This window comes from Mytilus californianus, unplaced genomic scaffold (assembly GCF_021869535.1).
Source record: "Mytilus californianus isolate M0D057914Y unplaced genomic scaffold, xbMytCali1.0.p SCAF_15, whole genome shotgun sequence".
NCBI lineage: Eukaryota > Metazoa > Mollusca > Bivalvia > Mytilida > Mytilidae > Mytilus > Mytilus californianus.
In genome coordinates this window covers 25,328,632-25,352,360 of record NW_026262637.1, presented here as the reverse complement: position 1 = coordinate 25,352,360, position 23,729 = coordinate 25,328,632, and the positions used below count along the sequence as shown (strand labels likewise).

The window sequence follows — 23,729 nt, the reverse complement described above, 5'->3', positions numbered from 1 at the left end:
AAAACAAACAAACAGATTGAATTTAAACAACTTTCCTTTAGTTTTCTTCTCACAATCCTCATGTTTTGATATCTCCCTTTTTTATTTGCGTTTATTTGACAATACGGAAAATCAGTATTAAGCAGTATCTATAATTAGGGTTTTATATATTTAGCATCACATCAAAGTGGGAATTCTGCTGTTTTGTTAAAATGCGAGAGTGGTTCCAAAATAAAACTATTTCTGTCAGATAAGTACTGAAATGGTGTTGTTCCTATTATGTTAACTTTATGAAACTTTGATATTGAACTTCCATAAACATGATAAAGAAATTGAGAACCACAATTGACATGTTGTCCTCAATCAAACATAATTCTAACGGTTTGTTTATGTAATTAAGCGCATGCGTAGTTTTCTTGACCTTGAGAGGCATCAGAATAAATGGTTGCTCTGGATTCCCCACGCCATTGATTGATTTGCAACTCAAGAGATCCTTTCTATGTTCAGACCAAAACACAAAAACTTACTTTTAACCACTGAACCATGAAAATGATTTCAAGGTCAGATGACACCTGCCAGTTGGACATGTACACCTTACAATCATTCCATACACCAAATATAGTTGACCTATTGCATACAGTATAAGAAAAACAGACCAAAACACAAAAACTTAATTTTAACCACTGAACCAAGAAAATGAGGTCAAGGTCAGATGACACCTGCCAGTTGGACCTTACAATCATTCCATACACCAAATATAGTAGACCTTTTGCTTATAGTATCTGAGATATGTACTTGACCATGAAAACTTAACCCAGTTCACTGATCCATGAAATGAGGTCAAGGTCAAGTGAAAACTGTCTGACAGACATGAGGACCTTGCAAGGAAACCATATACCAAATATAGTTATCCTATTACTCATAATAAGAGAGAAATTAACTTTACAAAAAACTTAACTTTTTTTTTCAAGTAGTCACTGAACCATGAAAATGAGGTCAAGAACAATGGGCATATGACAGACAGAAACTTCATAACATAAGGCATCTATATACAAAGTATGAAGCATCCAGGTCTTCTACCTTTTGAAATATAAAGCTTTAAAGTAGTTAGTTAAAGCCGCCGCTGCCGCTGCAGGATCACTATCCCTATGTCTCGCTCTCTGCGACAGAAGTCACAGGATCGACAAAAATCATATATCAATAAACAAATTTACTACTGTTTTTGAAATGTAATAGAAATGATAGGAATACAATGCCTTAAGGATGCTTTCTCTGCTGATCGATAATACAGCATGAAATATGTCACAATAAATTGGTCATAATTATTCTTTGCTGTTGATGCAGTAGAAAGTAATAAGCAGGAATGTAGGAGTGCATTTCCTTCTGCAAAAGAAGATATAAGCATTTTAGTGCATGGGGAAATTGGTACAAACTGATGTCATACAAACTTCTCTTTATTGACAGTCTTAACCTTTTTTACCTTTAGGGAATGGCTCCTTAAATTAAGTGAATATTTTCACCATTTGAATTCTCTTTCTTTTTATTAAAAAGATGAGGGAAGATCAGTACTATATTTTTATGTGTTATGATAATTAAATAACCGTTATCCTGATGACGGTGCCCTAGGCACCGAAACATGTCGATCAATAAATTTTCTGCAGCAGTCCCTCCAGTGTTGTTGTTATAAGACTTTCTACTTTATTATTATTTGTATAAATTAGCACCACAGTTGAACCTTTTTCTATAAAGTTGTCAAAATTTCAGGTACTGTACCGTACATTTATCTTGAATCAAATTTTGAACCCATTTCAAATACAATACATATTTTATCTAGTGATTACTGAAACTGTAGCCTAATTGATAAACATTCAGAGCAGATTTAGAGGGGGCCCCCCTTTTCTGGGAAAAATTTGGTTGATTATATAGAGAATCACTGAAGCATGACCTGAGCGGGCCCCCTCTTAAACAGTCAGTGGGCCCCACTTATGAAAATTTCTGGATCTGCCACTGACATTACTTGGAAAGTAAATGATGACACATACTTATAATGTAGAGAATATCAAAGATTATAAAAAAATACAATTGTCTTTATATACCCTTTGATAATATCTCATTTGTTTTTGCCCCAGACAAAGCTTCCTTTATGGGTCTGAGAAATATAGATTCTACCACTGCATCAAGTGAGATACAATATTTCTCTGAGAGAGTTGAAATATTTAAAACTGAAACATGGGGCTTGCCAAGAATTTTTAAACATTTAAAATTTAACTGTTAAAAGTTGAAAACTATAATATCTGATGAGATGTGGTAGAGGAATCTGTTAAACTAGTGACTGTTTTACTTTATGCAGGCCATCTTTATCATTCTTTTTCAATGATATTGTCTCCATAAAGATTGCTTTCTTTCTATGTAATTTCATCAGGAAAAGTCACCTTTTTTTATGCCCCCGCCGTAGCGGAGGGGGCATTAAGTTTTACCCTTGTCCGTCCGTACGTACGTCCCATAGTTGGTTTCCATTCTCTAACTTTAGTTTGCCGCAACCAAATGTTATGAACCTTATACACAATGCTTATTACCACAAAACACAGATCAAGTTTGAATTTTGGTGGCATCACTTTAACCATTCTAGAGTTATGCCCCTTTACAAATGGAAAAATTGCTGAATTTTTCGTTTCCGTTCTCTAACTTTAGTTTTACTCTACCAAATGTAATGAAACTTATACACAATGCTTATTACCACAAAATACAGATCAAGTTTGAATTTTGGTGGTGTCACTTTTAACTGTTCTAGAGTTATGCTCCTTTACAAATGGAAAAATTGCTGAATTTTTCGTTTCCGTTTTCTAACTTAAGTTTGCCTCAACCAAGTTTTATGAAACTTATACACAATACTTATTACTACAAAACTCAGATCAAGTACAAATTTTGGTAGTGTCACTTTTACTGTTCTTCAGTTATGTCCTTTTATAACTTAATATGATATGCAAGCGGGGGCATCATCTGTGTCCCATGGACACATTCCTCATTTATTTGCGAAGTCACAATAATGGAATCAGCGGGAAGCAAGTAAAGTTGACGTCATTATAGAATCTTGACCAGTGAAGAACTGAGATCAAATAAACCACAAATTGATTACAGTAATAAAAAAATAATCAACCATTCAGGGGGAAAAGTATAAATCAGCAAAGAATTAGAGAATTTGATATGTTGTACTTTCACTAATATTAAAATCAGTGATCTGAGATATCTATGAACAAATGCAAATAAATCAGTCACTGCTTAATTATATACGAACACAAATTTATACAGAATTATTATGGAGAACTAAGGTGTGAAATTTTTTATCATAGAAATGTTGAACTGGTGGAAAACTTTAGATATTTATGAAATATTGTAAATATATAAATTACTTGCTCAATAACAACTGGTAATTATCATTGATGTTTTCACATTGTAATTATTTCCTTTATGTATTTTAAGGGGAAATATAAATTGAATTTCTGATCACAGTTAGAGATTAGCAATTCACATCAAATATATAGATTCAGCGTTTTCTCTCTTTATTAGTTATGGCCGTCACCTGGAGCTTTGGAATAATATAAGGCTTATGACATTATGTGTTTCCTCAAGCAGTGATTTTGATTGGCAAAGTTCATTGTTCTATGTACATATATTGATGAGACAATTTGAGTAGACGGTTTCTTAACCAAATGGAGTCTCTATCTATTATCTTGGGTATACAAGTAAAATGCTTCCTAATTTGATTTTTCTATTTGAATTTGAGAAGGGAAAGAAGTAGACTATTTCTGAATCAAGTTTTTGTCTGTATGTGTAGGCTTGGGTATAAAGAAGTTTTATATTAAGATTGTATCACTGTGTATTGGCATCACAATAGTAGTTAGAGCAAGCAGTTAACCTGTGTTATGTGATAGCAAGTAGTTAACCTGTGTTATGGGATACTAGTTACCAGGTGATGAGTAGAGAAATGTTCTCACTGTAAGAGGATGGTAAAATTGTCATAGAATTAAAGCACATAACTCATATTGTATACCTTTTTGTTTTTTGTCATTTGTTTGTGGTCTCTTTGGCATATTCACTCCATGAAAATATAACAGTATGAAATTAACCAACCCTACCTCATGATTACCACTTCAGGTGTTTGTTTCACCATATTTAATTTCAGTATGAAATTAAATAATACAAATTGTTTCAATTATATGAATTCACAAAATATGAAAAATAAGTCCCAACTTTGAAATACATTTATGATAGCACATTGTATACTCTTATTTTTACACAAAAAATATGCATACCTGCTGTATAGTATGACCACAACAAAGTTTGTTTTTCAGTCTGCTCAGCTTTTTTGCCTACAATGAATCATACACGTTACAGTAACTGATAACAATCTCACCAACTTTTCAAAAAATTAGTTGAAAGAATGCTTTATATATTCATAAATATTTTACATTCAAAATCTTCCAAAATTAAAAATGTTTTATTTTATGATTATTTCCTTTCAAGTATGACTGAATACTGTATCTGTATTGCTTTATTTTGTTACAAAGAAAATAATACGTCCTGTAAACGGGCATATAAAAATGGGATGAATAATAAATAATAGTTAAAGGATATTTGATGTGTTTTCAATTTCCTTTTAATGAAAGTAACCTAAAATGATACTGTATTTTGTGTAGGATCAATACTATCCCATATCCAATAAGCCTTAATGCCTCAGATTTAAAAAGTCATAAATATTTTAGCGCTATAATAATTTGTTACACATAGGTTGCTGATTTTTGAACTGCTGTTACTCAGAGGTGCTAAACAAGGCATTGATTTTTTAAAAATATGTGTTACTGATGTTATAGGAGAAAGCCATAAATCTTCCCTTATGGCATGTGAAAATATTGATCGGGAAAATCGTCAGTCACTTCTCTAATTGGGAGTTATGGACGACTCTAGTTTCCTATAATGAACATCTATGCTTTTCTCTGTTGCTGAATCAGATTGCTAATCTGACAGACAGATGAATTAACTCTATTTTATATTTGCAATTCAATCGAGAAAATTTATCAGTGGGGATTATATTGAACGAAATTGATGTCTAGTTTTAAATTCTGTTTAAATTGTTAATTCCATAGGGAAAGAATACTGTTGTGTAAGAAACCATTAGAATTGTAAACTTCATTATTAAAAGACACTTTTATTACGTTGTGCGGTATACTATAGAACAATGACAGAACTGAGAAGACGTAAGGTGGCAAGAGGGAAAGGAAGTGTTCGTAACGGTCTTCATAAAAATGTCAATGGTGCTCATGAAGGGTTACCCGCACTTTTACAGGGTGTTTCATTACAACAACTGTTTCTTAATGGTTTTGGTGTATTTATGTGTCTATATTTAGGATATAAACATGCTTCATACATGAAAATAATACACGAGACTCAGACTTGGTTCTCCAATATAAAGGTATAGTGTACTTTTATATTTAAGTGATATTTTTAAACTATATAAACTGCCTTGTATTTATGCTGAGGTCTGTTTTGTAACATGCATATGGTTTTTTTTTTACTGATGAATGAATTCTATCATATTTTGATTTATATTTTTATCTAGCAGAGATGTGGTACATTTGACAGATAAATGAATGCATGTTAAATAACCAGTGGCAAAAATTTGCATGCAGTTCAAGACAAAAACATTTTACTGTTACATAAATATGAACTTTTAAAAATGACTAATATTCATTTCATCTTTTGCAAGTCTTTCTCATAATTTTTCTCACTTTTGTTCACATTTAATTCCTGCCTTTTGTCGGATACAATATTAATTTTCATCCTATTTATGGCAAGGTTATTGTTTTAGATCACCAGACAAAAGGTTCAAGTGAGGTATTCTTATTACTTGGTTTCGCACCTTCATTTGTCATCGTCCATTTAGTTTTACAAAGTTCTTCTCCACTGAAGCCACTGTGTCAATTGGAACCAAACTTGGCCATTATCATCATTGGTTTATCTATTTTTATACCCCACGCAACAGGTTGCGGAGGGTATAATGTTTTTGACCCGTCCGTCTGTCAGTCTGTCAGTCCTGTTTCTTGTCATCGCAACTCCTCTCAAACCACACAACAGAATTTCACGAAACCTTTTTAGATAATAAGGACATACTATGTAGTTGTGCATATCGACAGGAAATTGCGATTCAATTTTTTTTCTAGGAGTTACGCCCCTTTGAACTTATTTACTTTAATGTACTACTGCAACAGTTTGTCATCACAACCCCTCTGATACCACACAACAGAATTTCATGAAACCTTTTTAGATAATAAGGACATACTATGTAGATGTGCATATCGACAGGAAATTACAGTTCAATTTTTTTTCTAGGAGTTACGCCCCTTTGAACTTATTTGCTTCAATGTACTACTGCAAAAGTTTGTCATCGCAACTCCTCTGATACCACACAACAGAATTTCATGAAACCTTTTTATATAATAAGGACATACTATGTAGATGTGCATATCGACAGGAAATTACGGTTCAATTTTTTTTCTAGGAGTTATGCTCCTTTGAACTTATTTGCTTCAATGTACTACTGCAACAGTTTGTCAACGCAACTCCTCTGAAACCACACAACAGAATTTCATGTAACTTTGTAGATAATAAGGACATACTATGTAGATGTGCATATCGACAGGAAATTATGATTCAATTTTTTTTCTAGGAGTTACGCCCCTTTGAACTTATTTGCTTCAATGTACTTCTGCAACAGTTTGTCATCGCAGCTCCTCTGAAACCACACAACATAATTTCATGAAACTTTGTAGATAATAAGGACATACTATCTCGATGTGCATATTGACAGGAAATTATGATTCAATTTTTTTTTCTTATACATTTCTTTTTCCTTACACATATTTTATTTCTCCAATGACAATGTGGGGACGTGGGGTATGTGAGCGCGCTCACTAAGGTTCTTTAATAAAAAAATTGTTTGATGATCCTGCCTATCAACCAACATGGCTGTAAAATGCCAGCTTTGTCTATTGTCTTGAAAACTGCTATAGATAGAGGAAATCTGACGGGACAGAAATGTTCCCAATGTTGTGATCTACCTACTATCCATTTTAACTATAACGACTTCTTACAAGATTTATTGCCCAAACGACATCTTACAGGATTTATTGCCCTTAGATAGCAAAAATGATGCAAGACAAGATCTACAAATGATTCAATACTGCCGGAACTATAATTTGAGTCGTTATAGGAGTTTTTTCCCTTTTTAATGTGTTGGTCAAAAACTATTCAAGATTATTAAAAGAGAAACTATAAACTGCAAAACTGATCAGCTAGACAAGATATTCAAATAGGTAAACAATGTGGAAACTGCAGTTTCCACTTTTTATAGAAGTTATTGCCATTGATAGACAATTTTACTATTTTTTTGGTATTTTAGGCAAACACTTTAGTAGAAAGAGAGAAAATGAAGAAAAAAAAAATCAGGAAAAAAAACCCAACAAAAAAGAGATCTTAGTCATAAATTATATTTCAGTCTTTAAATTTGGAGAGTGGCCATTGTTCATAGTTCAAGGTGAGCAATTCAGGCTCTTTATAGCATCTTATTACAGTTCTTACCAGGCCAAATATTCATTTACAAAATCCTCCTGCCCCCTCCCTATAATCAAAATTAAACCTAGAACGAAAATGTCCAACTTTATAGAGTTTTGAATTATTTAGAGGACACACTTGATAATTTTGCCTGCTTGTCTATGTTGAAATATTTGTATGACACACATGATGACTTTGCCTGCTTGCCTATGTTGAAATATTTAGAAGACACACATGATGATTTGGCCTGCTCTGTGTTGAAATATTTAGATGACACACATGATGACTTTGGCTGCTTGCCTATGTTGAAATATTTAGATAACACATATGATGACTTTACCTGCTCTATGTTGAAATATTTAGATAACACATATGATAACTTTGCCTGCTCTATGATGAAATATTTAGAAGACACACAAGATGACTTGCCTGCTTGCCTATGTTGAAATATTTAGATAACACATATGATGACTTTGCCTGCTCTATGTTGAAATATTTAGATAACACATATGATGACTTTGCCTGCTTGCCTATGTTGAAATATTAAGATAGCATACATGATGATATTGCCTACTTGTCTATGTTGAAATATTTAGATGGCATACATGATGACTTTGCCTGCTTGCCTATGTTGAAATATTTAGATGACACACATGATGACTTTGCCTGCTTGCCTATGTTGAAATATTTAGATAGCGTACATGATGATATCGCCTACTTGTCTATGTTGAAATATTTAGATGGCACACATGATGACTTTGCCTGCTTGTCTATGTTGAAATATTAAGATAGCGTACATGATGATATCGCCTACTTATCTATGTTGAAATATTTAGATGGCACATATGATGACATTGCCTACTTGTCTGTTTTGAAATATTTAGATAAAAACTTGATGATTTAGCTGAAATATCTAGATGGTGCACATGATGAAATTGCCTACTTGTCTTTGTTGAAATGTTAAGATGACAAACATGATTACTTAGCCTACTTGCCTATGTTGAAATATTTAGATGGCACACATGATGACATTGCCTACTTGTCTATGTTGAAATATTTAGATGGCACACATGAGGACTTTGCCTGCTTGTCTATGTTGAAATATTAAGATAGCACACATGATGATATCACCTACTTATCTATGTTGAAATATTTAGATGGCACATATGATGACATTGCCTACTTGTCTGTTTTGAAATATTTAGATAAAAACATGATGATTTAGCTGAAATATCTAGATGGTGCACATGATGACATTGCCTACTTGTCTTTGTTGAAATATTAAGATGACAAACATGATTACTGTAAATTCAGAAATTATTGCGAGGTTTTTATTAATGCGAATAATGCGACTGAGTGAGTATCCCAATAATAAGAACTCGCATTCTGATATCTGATCGATATATCTGAATGCAGTTTATCCTGAAATCGCAATAATTAATCTCACATTTTTGACCATTCTTCAAAAATTGCAATAATAAATGCACGCAATAATTTCTGAATTTACAGTACTTAGCCTACTTGCCTATGTTGAAATATTTAGATGGCACACATGATGACATTGTCTACTTGTCTGTTTTGAAATATTTAAATGACACACATGGTGTCCATCATCCCTCATCAACCTTTAAGTTTTACAAAATTATTCCCCACTGAATCCACTGTAACTTGGCCAGTCATCATCATTGGTTTATCTATTTAAAAAAAAATTGTCTGATGATCCTGTCTATGTTGAAATATTTAGAGAACACACATGATGAAAATTCACAAGAAAATTGCACAGATGTTGAAGTTGTGGACCTGCTATTGAATTGTTTGAGGATTTTTTTCTCATTTTTTCAGACTTTTGAACCTAGTCACTTTTGAATAAAATTTATTAAAGAGGGAACAAGTTTTCAACCAAGATCCCTATGACTTCACAGAAAGATTGTACAAATGTTGAAGTTGTACACTTGCTATTACGGAATTGTTTTTTCACATTTTTCCTAACTTGAAAACTTATTTTCCATCAAACTTTACAAGCATCATGACATTGCGCACGATGTTGGTACTACTTAGCGTTTCACGATGTTCCTCAAAATAAGGCGATTTCGACGATTTCAAAGAAAGTTTCAGGCGTTCAAGCATATTATTGATGATGTCAATTTACTGTTGTGAATTTGGTAATCGATTTCGGTTTGTCTGAAAAAATGCATAAATTTACAAATAAAACTCAAAGTGGTCGTATAGATATTTTTTTAATGAAATTCATTTACAGGAGTTGTCAGTCTTTCCAGGCCATAATTGATAATTTTCCTTTCGGCAGCAGTTCGCATTAATGAATCCGATACAATAATGTCCAAATTTACACAGATTTATTTTTAATATAAATTAGATTTTGAATTCATATTCTCCTATTTTTTGCATATTTATTCCTTTTGTTGCATTTCTTCCCGTTTCCGTTTCCTTTCTATATTTTATCATTTCCCGATGCTTTCTTTGTCGCAAAATATTTAGGAAGTTAAACATTTGGGACTCATGTTTTAAATTTTCTCATTTCCGTATTTTTGTGGCATATCCTTTGTTTGTTATAATTGCCAGCAATGGGTTTTCTCTATTTTATTTTATTAACAAAAAAATATACATGTTACTCTTGACGATTTAAAACTTGCAGATAGACAATGTTCCTTATATAAAACAAATATGCTATAAAAAAAACCCTAAGATCCCGATATTTTTTTTATATCGATCTCATTTGGTCAACATTTGAATTTAAACTTAAACTATTCCTTTCTCATACATTGGTTGTATTGTAATTTCTACATGTATTTTTATTTTCATTCGAATTAAACTGGAAACAAATAATTACGATATAAAATTAAAAACCAGAGCATGACATCAATTACGTTTTGCGAACGTTGGGACAAAACGGCTATACTTTTTGAAACGATCTAAAAACCTTGTTGCCTAACGAAAAAATATTAAACACTATATTGTTTAAGAAGAAAAACAGAAAAACCTTTACCGCCAAGTTTTATTTTTTATGATCTAACTATGCTTATTTGATAGACAGCTGGTTAAAACCTCAATTTTAAAGAAAATACAGCGTTTTTTTCGTTGGGACAAGATGGCTATACTTTTTGAAGTCATTGCAATAGAAACTATACGCATGGTTTCCGGCAAAAAAATATCATGAACCAGGAGAAAAGTAAAAAAACTTTCAAAATATAATAAATATTTTTCTCTCAGCTTTTTCAATTTCACGGTATAAATGCGCAAACCCGAAATATACTTACTTTGCATACGGTTGGACATTTTTCAGACCGTTTACAAAAATAACATTTTCCGGATTACGGTTTCAGTGATATTGATTTTGCTTTAACACGCGAATAATTATAACAATAGCAATATTATTGTGAAGTTTTACAATAATCAGAGAAAAAATACTGTAGGAGAGAAACGGAACTCTGATCTTTTGCACACAAAATGAAACGTTGTACATTACGTTTTTGCGTAAAAATGGGATAATTAAGTGTTATAATTCCTGGTATTTTAAATTTCGGTTCCTTTTTTTCTTTAATTTCAAGTCTAATGGAATGAATTCAATCAGAAATCACTATATTTTTATCGAACTGACCAGTCTACGTATTTATTTTTATGCTAATCTATAGCAAAATGGAATTGGTACCAACATCGTGCGCAACGTCCATGTAATTGCAACTACATTGTAAACATTCTACATTGATTAGTCGCAAATTATCGCAATCCAGCCATTTGAGACTTTGAACAATTTATTACACTTTTGTACCACAAGTACATTTTGTGAACGCAAATGGTTTGAGACCTTTGGACAGAAAGCTTTCATACTAGGCTGGATTGTTTGCCATCATATTGACAGTTTTATACAATTGATTTGATCATTTTACAGGAATTAAGAGAATTTGACCTTTTTTTTACTTCTGTACCACAATCATACTTTGGGAATGCAACTTGTCTGACACTATTTGACAGAGAGGTCTCTTCCTTGGTAGGTTTGTTTACCATCAGGTGTTGTCGCCAATTTGACAGAGAGGTCTCTTCCTTGGTAGGTTTGTTTACCATCAGGTGTTGTTGCTCATTTGACAGAGAGGTCTCTTCCTTGGTAGGTTTGTTTACCATCAGGTGTTGTTGCCAATTTGACAGAGAGGTCTCTTCCTTGGTAGGTTTGTTTACCATCAGGTGTTGTTGCAATTTGACAGAGAGGTCTCTTCCTTGGTAGGTTTGTTTACCATCAGGTGTTGTTGCCAATTTGACAGAGAGGTCTCTTCCTTGGTAGGTTTGTTTACCATCAGGTGTTGTTGCCAATTTGACAGAGAGGTCTCTTCCTTGGTAGGTTTGTTTGCCATCAGGTGTTATTGCCCATTTGACAGAGAGGTCTCTTCCTTGGTAGGTTTGTTTACCATCAGGTGTTGTTGCCCATTTGACAGAGAGGTCTCTTCCTTGGTACGTTTGTTTGCCATCAGGTGTTGTTGCCCATTTGACAGAGAGGTCTCTTCCTTGGTAGGTTTGTTTGCCATCAGGTGTTGTTACCCATTTGACAGAGAGGTCTCTTCCTTGGTAGGTTTGTTTACCATCAGGTGTTGTTGCCCATTTGACAGAGAGGTCTCTTCCTTGGTAAGTTTGTTTACCATCAGGTGTTGTTGCCCATTTGACAGAGAGGTCTCTTCCTTGGTAGGTTTGTTTGCCATCAGGTTTTGTTGCCCATTTGACAGAGAGGTCTCTTCCTTGGTAAGTTTGTTTACCATCAGGTGTTGTTGCCCATTTGACAGAGAGGTCTCTTCCTTGGTAGGTTTGTTTACCATCAGGTGTTGTTGCCCATTTGACAGAGAGGTCTCTTCCTTGGTAGGTTTGTTTGCCATCAGGTGTTGTTACCCATTTGACAAAGAGGTCTCTTCCTTGGTAGGTTTGTTTACCATCAGGTGTTGTTGCCCATTTGACAGAGAGGTCTCTTCCTTGGTAGGTTTGTTTGCCATCAGGTGTTGTTGCCCATTTGACAGAGAGGTCTCTTCCTTGGTAGGTTTGTTGCCATCAATTTTGCTTTGGTAAATCAATCTTGTTTTCACTAAGAAATGAATGGTAAGAGAGTTATCAATCTTAGAGTTGTAACAAGTACATTAAAAACCAATTCAATATTGGACTGAAATTACATTGTGGAAACTATTCTCATCCAATTTTAATCTCATGGTGTTTAATTAAGTTGTTTAAATTTATCATTTTAAAGTTTCAAAGGTTGTTGAGTTAGATCAATAGACATCCTTCTATGACATTTCATTCCATATAAACCTTAATTGATAGGAACAAAGGATTTCCAGGAGAGCTACAGAACTCAAGAGTGAATTATGGAGATTCAAATATCACTAATGTGCAGTTATCATTTGAGGATTAAAGGTTTCTGCTTAATTTGTTTTCTGAGAAGAAACATGTTTTGTATGATCATTGTCTGAATCATTGCATTTTAGGAGGAGATGAAAAACAAGAATTTATTTAGAATGAGTCAGGTTTCATTTGTTATTTTTATTACAATTTTTATATTGCTGTTTAAGAGGTAATCTGAATTTTATAATGTCAAGTTAAAGCTTATCTGAAATGTCTTTGTTTTATGTTAGTTTTGATGATGAAAGTTCTTATAGAGTTTTAATAGAAATTATATAAAAATGTCTGATATTTATACTAAATGTGCTATAATACCTTACCATTATTATTGTATAAAGATGTACAAAGGAAGCAATTTTGGGACACTGCATAAAATGTTTACAAACATAACAAAACTCGACAAAACTACTTTTCCTTTGAATACTTTTAATTTCATTGGTAAAAGAGAGGCCAAAGATAATAAAGGGATATTCAAACTCATAAGTCGAAAAACAAACTGACAATGTCATGGCAAAAAATGAAAAATGGGAAAACAACAGTACACAAAACACAACATAGAAAACCAAACACTGAGCAACATGAACCCCACCAAAAACCGGGAATGGTCTCAGGTGCTCCAGAATAATAATTAGGATTTTAACTAACAGATGTTATTTAATATCTCATTTTGATATTTGTTCATGTTAATGAGTACATGAAGTTGTGATATGGCTCAACTGATGAATCCATAAAGAGAAATATTCATTGATAATGATAAATCAACTGAATTTGTAGGAGTAAAAGGATGTGTAAGGTAAATGCCCATGAAACAGCAACCCAACAAGTTAATCAAAATCTAACATATATATCAACTGCAAAAAAAAATATGTGGTTAAAAGGTTTACACCTTATAAAAATAAGAAGATGTTGTATAATTGCCAATGAGACAACTCTCCACCAAAGTGCAAATGAAGTGGATGTTAGCGATTATAGGCAACCGTACGGCCTTCAACATTGAGAAAAACCCATACAGCATAGTCGTCTATAAAAGGCCCCGACATGAAAAATATGAATCAATTCAATTGAGAAAAGTACCGGCCTAATTTATAACAAAACAGTTTATGAAAAACAAATATGATAGACATGAACCAACGACAACCACTGAATTACAGGCTCCTGACTTCGGACAGGTACTTAAAGAATGTGGCGGGATTAAACATGTTCGTGAGCACTCAACCCTCCCCTAACCTGGGACAGTGATGTTACAGCACAACACAAGAACAAACTATAAAAAATCAGTTGATAAAGGCTTAACTCATCAGATTGATATAAAGCAGAAAAACATCTAACAAAAACACAGACCATTCGTGGCAGGTATTTATCCATCCCTCTCCGATAACAAGAAACACACTAAGTACAGATCTGAGAGTACTCACAGTTACTGACAGCTAGTAACTTTTATAAAATATATGAAACTGTGACTATGCATGTTTCTTTGGTAATTGTTTTTTTAGCTATTCATTGACCATAAGAATGTTCTAGTGAAGGAATACAATTTTGGCATATGGGATATCCTGTAGGAAATAGTTAGAGCTCAGGACAATCTACATTCTTGGAATACATTATACATTTTGCTAAAATGAAACCTTGATCCACTGTAAATTGTTTCTTGAATAAACAACAGCTGTAGAAAAAGTGATTTAAATTAATGCTTCCCCATTGATTTTGTCGTGAGTAATTCAAAAGTTATTGCAGATTTTTCTTTTGTATCTAATGCAGGGACACATTAATGACTTCGTTGTGTCAATATTCCCTTGTACTTCTGCATTAGGCTGAGAGAAATAATCTGAATTTTTCTATATTAATCAAATTCAGTATTTAAATAAAGGTTGTACTATCAATCCCAGAGGATAGTATCTGTCCAGGAGCTAGTGCTTCAGTATTGGCATAATTATTAGTAAAATTTCAGTTCATAAAATGATGAAATTGAGGTAAAACTAAGGTTGAAACTTCTTCAGGAAAATTTGTTCTGAGACATATTAGACTGTTGTGGCTTTAAAATTTTATGTTTTGGCCTTCTAAACTTTTGGTAAAGAGCATACCTGGTGAAGGCTGTACCAGAAACAGTTGTTGTGCATACAGAAATCAGATTTTTTCCTTTTGTGATTTTTTTCTTTTGAAATATGACTAAATATTTCTTACTGAGTGCAACATGGCAATAAATTTTTACATTCGTAAAGGAGGATTAATTGTTCCAAGATTTGGGTATTTTTTTCTAGTCTTGTATGGAAAGTAAATTAGCTTTAATCAGAACAGTGATACAAAAAAATTTCAGAAAACAAGAAAAAATACTGTAATTTCTGATAATCTTCTTTACCATCATCAAACATGGATGTTGCTGTCACTAAAAATACAACAAAATCCAATAAAAAAATGTATCTGATTGCTGCAAAACAAGAGAAATGATAGAAGTGTCCAAAGGGGTGAGTTCGGTAAGGGCCCCGATTGTTAAGTTCAATGTTTTAAGATAAAAAATGTTCTAAGATGATGAAAAGACATGTGAGAAAGATACAAAGAACTGTTTTTGTCCAAGTTTTATTTTAAAGCGTTGATTTTAACATCCAAATTAGGCCAAAAATAGAGATTTTTACAAATTTTTACAAAGTTGTGTGGATTTCTACCAAATGAAGACCTAGGAAACATAGAATTTAGGCATCGACAAACTAAATATTTAAAGTCAGATATGTAAAATGATATAACAAACATTATGTGAAATGATCTTTTTTGTCAATGCATGTGCTCTATGTTTCCTGTCTTAAAAATCAATGGAAATTTACCAGTTTTCATTTAATTACATGGAAAGTCAAATTGAGTGCTATTTGTGACGTCATGAATAAAATGCAAGTACGTAATTTTCAACAAAAAACATATTTCCTATCTAGCCATTGTATTGGCTATGATTCATTGTGATATTGGTCACTAAATCCTGATTTGAAATTGTAGCTTGAAAAAGGGGCCATTTTAGGGCCTTATAAAACTTACTCCTTTGTGGTTGATATATTGATCTGCAATATTTGCTGAAAATAGAAAATTAGTCGAAAAACCCAGTGAATATGTTATAGTATTGATTAATAAGTCCATTGGTTCCCCTATTTACACTGATGTTTCCATACAAAAAATTAAAGATTGATAACCATAACCATCTTTTTCTAAAAATAGAAATTGTGACAACAAATTTTGAAAATCCTTGTTAAGGCAGGAAGCAGCTAACTTTTAAATTGTACTTTGAACTAAATGTAATCTTTGATTCTTGAAAGGATCATTTAACAGAACTCATTTTCTTACACTTTCTGTCACATCATGGCAATGATTGCTGTATGTTTTATCACATCAACAAGTAAATCACAATTATGAATAAAAAATAAGATCTTTTTAACAACATTATTTTGTCAATCAGTATACTACTAGTAAACTATATCAGCAATTCTTATAGCTCAAAACATTTTATAAATTATTATGTTTTTTATTTCTCTTACATGTATCAACTATGTTGGAATATGGGCAGCTTTTTTTAATAAAGTTTAAACAATCAGGTTTTAAAATTAAGTTGACATATTATTGAAGAACTGTGAATTTAGTATTCCTATCTTTATATTATATTAAAACAAATACAATTATACTTTGTCGCTTACAGCTATCTCTGCTTTTGTCCAGCTGAATTGAAAAGTTGACATTACTTTCTGTCATCTGTCGGAACAATAAGTAATCATTCTTAAGACATTCTAGACAGCTGATTTATCTTATGACAAGCAATCATTTAGTCCACAAGTCAGACAGAATTTCCAATCTCCCGACAAATTTGACACTTTGTAAATAGATTTCCTGAACTTTTCTTGCGGTCTTTTACATTTATTTTTGCATCACATTGATAGACCATTCTATGTAATTCTGATATAAATGTCTGGCTAAATAGACTGTGCATAGTTATATTGCAAAGAGATATTTATCAAAATGATATGCTATGGATGTAAATGTTCTATTGTTAGATATGTCTAAGATATTGATAATTGTTCAATGTTGACTTTCCTGTCTGTGTATATTATCTTGTGGTACAACTTGTTGGACAACTTAAAATGACTGACAAACTGACAATAATTATTTTAGGATTGTAACATTTAGGTTGTAAATATTGTAGAATCTGTATCATAAAATGAGATACACAGACAGTATATGATTCATGAATGGGATTAAGATATTACACTCTTCATCAATTGACAGGTCTATACAATGTCAAATATTTCATGTTCCATTCAAGATTACAAATGTCCTAGAATGGACATTACCTAATAGAATAATAAATACCCTTTAAAAACTGAAATATTTTCAGTAAAATGCCTACATTACATCAGTATACGTGCAACTAGCTTTCGTAATTTCTTAGAGAATTATGGTTCCAAGTTAGGAACATCGCAATTTGTTTTTCTGTCATATCTTAAAATGTTTTTGGTAATTTTGAGAATACAGTATTTATGGTAATTTTTTGAAAGTATTAAATCTATTGACAGCTTCTTTTAGACTCCAAATACTTTAGAGCTTGACATATTGTATAGACACCTGTCAGTTGATGAAGGCTGAACAGTGACCTTTTCATGTCTATTAGTTGCTTTTTTCGATTGGGTTGCTGTCTGATTGGCACATATCTCCTTGTATTCATAATGTTTTGTAACACTGGACATGCTTGTATCTGTCTTCTGAAATAAAATCTTAATTCATTATTTACTGTGCTACCAACACAATGCCATAGTGAACAATAGACAAGGATGTTATTTTTATACAAATGGTTTTCTTTAAAAGTAAATAGCCTATGGACTAGTAGGGATGTGTACAGCCAATACAGAAAATATTGTAAAATATATGAGACTTTAATTATTTGGATAAGATTTTTATGTTCCTTTTTATTTCTTTTTATATCTTTAACTTTTGGGCTTCAGTGCACTTGTTGAATGTTAATCAGGAAAAGCTAGCTGCTGCACACTCAAAGCTATGTCTTTCTATGGATTTCTGCTTTAGTTCAATTGATGCTTTTGTCGTAAAATATGGTGAGTCAGAGAGGAAAAGAATGACATTGTTTGTCCATAAATGATCAAAATTCTTGTTAAGTTTCATATATTTTATTTAAATTACAGTTAAAAAAGTACCTTTAGTATTTTCAACAAAACAACTTGAAATATGGTCTGGTTTTAACAGGACTAATTTTGAAAACTTTTGATAGAGGGCTACTGTCACAGTTTCATATATTTTATTAATAACAGTAAAAATTAGTTTTAGAGGGCTATTGTTCTATCAGTATGTGACGTTACAATCGTAAAGTGTAGATTTTGTTAAGATCCAACAAACAAGAATATGAGAATGGTATTGATAGCTGTATATACAAGTAGACAAGTAAAAGGTTGCAGACTCCTTTGGGAATTAATCTTATACAATTTAGATTTTGTTGATTATGAGTTCTGTGAAATTATTTGTGTGGGAATTATTTAGGATGTACTTTAATATTCATTTATAAGTTGTCTATTTTGCAGGTGATTGGGGTATGGACCTCCTCCCACTACACACAAACACAATTTTTGTTCCTTTACGGTGTTAAAGAGGGGAAACAGTTACTGCTGTTATTGTAAGATTGTATGGATAAGACCAAGAACAATATAAATCAGATGGAATATTTCTTCACCGCTGAAACTAAGTAGAAAAGAAAAAGAGGGGTTCATGCCCACCAATACATGTGGTCCATTTTGACAATATTATACAAGTTAAACATTTCATTAATGATGTATAAACTTTAAAGACTACAAACTTAAGATCTTATACACAGTTGAAGTGAGAAGCCATTGAAGATTTGGTTATTGGTTCCAGAAGATGTATCTTTACAAGAAGCCATAGTATATTTATTTATTGGTTCATGAAGATTTATCTCTGAAAGAAGCCATTAATCAATGGAATTTCTACTATTTCTCTACAATATTTTCATTTTAATTTTTCAGGAGGTCGAAAGAGAGATTTCTTTCCGTACAGAATCAGGACTATACTATTCCTACTACAAGACAATGGTGTTAGCTCCTTCAATAACTGATGGTATGTTTTTAAGTTTTCAAGCACTGCAATAAGAATTTAAAACAAATAAACAAAATTATGACATCATGTTTACATCACAACTTCATCCAAAGAAGTAAGTAAGAAGATCCATTTCATAAAAATAAGACTTCAGAAAAGTTTCCAGGTTACAATTTTTCCCCTCTAATTTCTTACATATAACACATTAAATTGTAACATAACATTCATTGTCTAGAGTATTATATTTTTGATTAGAGAGAACTGGTTTGTAAGAGTTCATAGTTATAAGACATTTTTAATTCGATAATATTGCAATATTATACACAGTGAACAGTGAAGTATTAAACAATCATTTCAGTTCATGCTAATTTTGAAATGAGTTATATATCATTTATATAACTTCAGGACCCTTGCTTTTACATTATATGTAAAACTGTATCATTGTGACCTACTTTTATTATTTCAGGTTTACATCAAATCACACATGATAATGTAACAGAACACCCAGATACCATTAATATTCTAGAAAGAATGAACATTTACCAAGAGGTTATACTCAGTATTATGTACAGAATACTTCCTATTAAGGTAAACAGTTTATGTTTAAATGGGTATTGTATTATTACTTTAATCGTGTAAACCATATATTTTTCTTTCCTGCCTTTTTCTCTTCCCCTTGTTTAAATCAACATTAATTTAATGAATGCAACAATGTTTATTATTATGATCACTCCTTTTGTCTTTAACATTTGTCAATATAAGGGATCAGGTTTTTGTCTCACCTGCAACAATCATCTCAAAAGCCAGACTAAAGTATGCTGTTTCCGGCAATGGCTATGTCAACAATTTGTTTAAATTTGTGATTAGGTCAGTTTGGACTCCTTGAAATATCTTCTACATTTTGTAAAACTATTTGTATGTTGTAGAGTTGGGTAGAACCTGTTTACTTTTACCTGAATTCAGTATGGGGACTCCATGCCATGTTAATATGGGCCTTATTTGCCACATCATGGATGCTGAGTGGATCTTGGTTGGCGGGCATACTTGCTGCTTGTTTCTACATTTTTAACAAGTAAGTATCAGGAAAACTATATACTGTGAATTAAAGTTTTAGCTTTTTCAGATTTAGGCTGTATCATACCATTTAGTGTTTTTTTTATAACATAACTTTTACATTGTGATGCAGTACAATTATTTTTTCTGTAATTGACAATATGAATAAATGGATATATGGGGTCTATGTCAAGGAGACAGCCACCATGTAAGGCAAATAAACAGAGAAGACAATCATGTTCCTTTCTGCTCCTTATTGCCCTGTCTAAAATGTATTACATATGTGTTTGTTATCAGTCCATGACTCCCATATCAACTATTAGAGTTTTCAAGTTATTTATCATATTCTTTGATTCAGTAAAATAAAGTGATGACCATTTTGATTTCTTGTTTGTTATAAATGTTTGGCCTATTCTGCCTAATTCTGAACTGATTGTTATTCATCAATTTTTTATTATTTGAACATAACTTTTACAATATTGTGCAGTACAGTTAATTTTTCTGTTATAAAAAGTGTGAACAAATGGAGATATAGGGTATATGTCAATGAGGCAGTACCCACTAACACAAATACTAATAAAAGGTATAATTCTAAAGAGACTGACTATATTGGAACACTACAACAGAAACCGAATATCATAAATAAACAATGACAATCCAATGATGCTGTAAGACATTATCAAGGATAATTACATTATTGCTTGTAATTGTTAAAGAAAATAGGCAAGATAATGGAGATATTTGCTTCAGGATTATGTCATAATGGGAAATTCTTTTATTCAAAAATTGAAAATTATGCATTACTGACTTCCCTTGTTTTATATGATAGTGAATGAGCATATGTACTAAGGCATCTGATCAATACATTAAATGTAGAATAAATGAAATATAAAATTTACATGTAAATGTGTAAAATAACACCATAAATAAGCAAAAAAAAAAGATTTTTTTTTATGAAAGATATAGTATTAATGATAATAATAATTTGTATATCATATCTGCAATATTCATTGAATTACAACATTTCAGAGTAGATACAACAAGAGTGGAGTATGTGGTACCATTAAGAGAGAGTTTTTCACTGCCATTTCTATGGGTACAGATTGCAGCGATTTCATTTTTCTTTAGACCCAATCTCACACTTGTGAAGGAGGTATGATCAAATTTGGTAAGCCTTGGTGGGGTGTCAAGTCATAAAAATAACCTGTTTTATACAAAGTCATATCAAGTATATTTTTGTCAAGTTTTTCTGAATGGGGAGATCTCATACTATGAGAAATTTTTAAGGTGAGAAACATTTATCTCCAAATTTATTGTCAATTAAATGATTCATTTAGTAGACAAATCACAATTTTTGGTAATGTATCATTGTTATATTTAACATTCATTAAGTTATTAATAGTTGGATAACTTGAAAAAAAAAGAAGCTTTATTAATTCAAAGAGATGATTGATTGTTTTAAACAGGATTGATTAATTAAACATCAAAAGATATTATCGTTCAATACTTAAGACACTGTTTAAATGGCTAGCACACACACATTTTTATTGGTTAACTCTCTGGCTATCATGCATTTTCAATCACTAAATGTAATAACCATGATAAGTAGCATGATGTCATAACAAAAATCTATTGAACAATCAGGTACAACAAACTACCAGATATTACTAAACAAACTTCAAATACTGCAAATTCAGAAATTATTGCGGGCATTTATTATTTGATCGTTGAATAATTGACATAAATGCAAGATTAATAATTATGATTTCATGAAATGCTGCAAACAAATAATGCTATCAAAATTTAAAATGCAAGTTTTTGTTTTCCTGAGACAAAAGTCACAGTATGTGAGACATAGGGATTATTATCTGGTGGCGGTGGCACATACTATTTGTATAATGCTTTATATTTCAGAAGGTTGAATACCTGGATGCTTCATACCTTGTATGCATATACCTTATGTTACGAAGTTTCCCTCTGTCATATGTCCTTTGTCCTAGACCTCATTTTCATGGTTCAGTGACTGCTTGAAAAAAAAGATTATAGTTTCTTTGTCATGTAAATTTCTCACTTATTATGAGTAATAGGATAACTTTATTTGGTATATGGGTTCCTTGCAACGTCTACGTGTCTGTCAGACAGGGTTTACCTGACCTCAACCTCATTTTATGGATCACTGATCAATGTTAAAGTTACATGACTAGGTCCATTTCTCAAATACTATAAGCAGCAGGTGAACTATATGTGGTGTATGTAATGATTGTAAGATAAACATGTCAGTCCTTTAGGTTTCATCTGACCTTGACTTCATTTTCATGGGTCATTGGTCAATGTGAAGTTTTTGTGTGTTGGTCTGTTTTTCAAGTACTATAAGCAATAGGTCGACTATTTGTGGTGTATGGAATGATTGTAAGCTGTATGTGTCTTTCTGGTAGGTATCATATGACCTTGACCTCATTTTCATGGTTCATTGGTCAATATTAAGTTTTTATGTTTTGGTCTGTTTTTCAAATACTTATAGCAATTGGTTAGCTATATTTGGTGTATGGAATATTTGTCTGGTGTACATGTTTGTCTGGCAGGATTTTTCTGACCTTGACCTCATTGTCATGGATATACAAAAGTTTTAAGTTTTTGTGATAATTGTAGTAAAACCTTTATCTTTAAGACTTTCAGCATATAGTTAATGGTCTGTTAAGCAGGATAGACATTTCAGCATGTGCCCTATTGTTATTTTTGGGGACATTATCTTGTTGCAATAAGAAAAACTTATAAAAATTTCTGAATTTACTGTGAATATAATGAATATTTTATTTTTCCTTTTTTTCAGAAATTATGTATATGGATAATATTCGTCAGTACATTCCTGTTTGCCTTGTTTTGGCAGTTTAATCAGTTTATATTCCTGTTACAAGCTTTTGCCTTGTTTGGTGTATGGGTACTGGATATGATTCCACCAAGAAAGGTAAAGTTCATCTTTTTTCAGTATTCAGCTGCTGGATCATGCTTTCACCACTAAGAAACTGTGGTATACAATTTTATCCATTTAGAAAGCATCAGTTGTCTTGATTTTCTGCAGATACTTAAATAATATTCATATATATTTTTCTCTGATTCTTATCTGATTGATACTTTTCTCAACCGTTTGATTTTTGTCGAGCCTGCGACTTCTTTTTTTTGTAATGTTTATTTCTCTCTAATAATGAGTAATAGGATAACTATATTTAGTATGTGCATATCTTGCGAGGTCCTCATGCCTGTCAGACTTTTTTCATCTGACCTCGACCTCATTTCATGGATAAGTGAACAAGGTTAAGTTTTCCTGGTCAAGTCCATATATCAGATACTATATTTGGTGTATGGAATGATTGTAAGGTGTACATGTCCATCTAGCAGGTGTCATTTGAACTTAGCCTTATTTTCATGGTTCATTGGATAAAGTTAAGTTTTTGTGTTTTGGTCTTTTTTCTAATACTATATGCAATAGGCCAACTATATTTGGTGCTTGGAAATATTTTACGATTTATATGTCAGTCTGGCTAGTTTTATTTGACCTTGACCTCATTTTCACGTTCATTGCTCAGTGTTAAGTTTTTGGTTTTTCTTAAACT

General features: G+C 32.0%; 1 protein-coding gene and 1 long non-coding RNA gene across 3 annotated transcripts in view; both read left to right on the top strand.

The window, feature by feature from the left end:
- LOC127725738 (probable C-mannosyltransferase DPY19L3) overlaps positions 1-23,729 on the top strand; it is a 60,938-nt gene that overhangs the window by 12,610 nt on the left and 24,599 nt on the right. Inside the window, exons 1-6 of one of the 2 annotated variants that reach the window (XM_052232953.1) lie at positions 4,910-5,449; positions 18,996-19,086; positions 19,532-19,653; positions 19,992-20,137; positions 21,148-21,271; positions 22,949-23,083. In XM_052232953.1, coding sequence (XP_052088913.1) covers positions 5,216-5,449; positions 18,996-19,086; positions 19,532-19,653; positions 19,992-20,137; positions 21,148-21,271; positions 22,949-23,083 — 852 coding nt within the window. In that variant the 5' untranslated portion in view covers positions 4,910-5,215. Of the gene's footprint in view, positions 1-4,909; positions 5,450-18,995; positions 19,087-19,531; positions 19,654-19,991; positions 20,138-21,147; positions 21,272-22,948; positions 23,084-23,729 lie in introns of those variants that run through there. The other variant, XM_052232954.1, reaches the window with a different exon arrangement.
- Positions 12,065-12,617, top strand: LOC127725742 (uncharacterized). Its single transcript, XR_007993125.1, has 3 exons — positions 12,065-12,207; positions 12,379-12,451; positions 12,509-12,617. It is a non-coding gene; the product is annotated as an uncharacterized LOC127725742 (long non-coding RNA).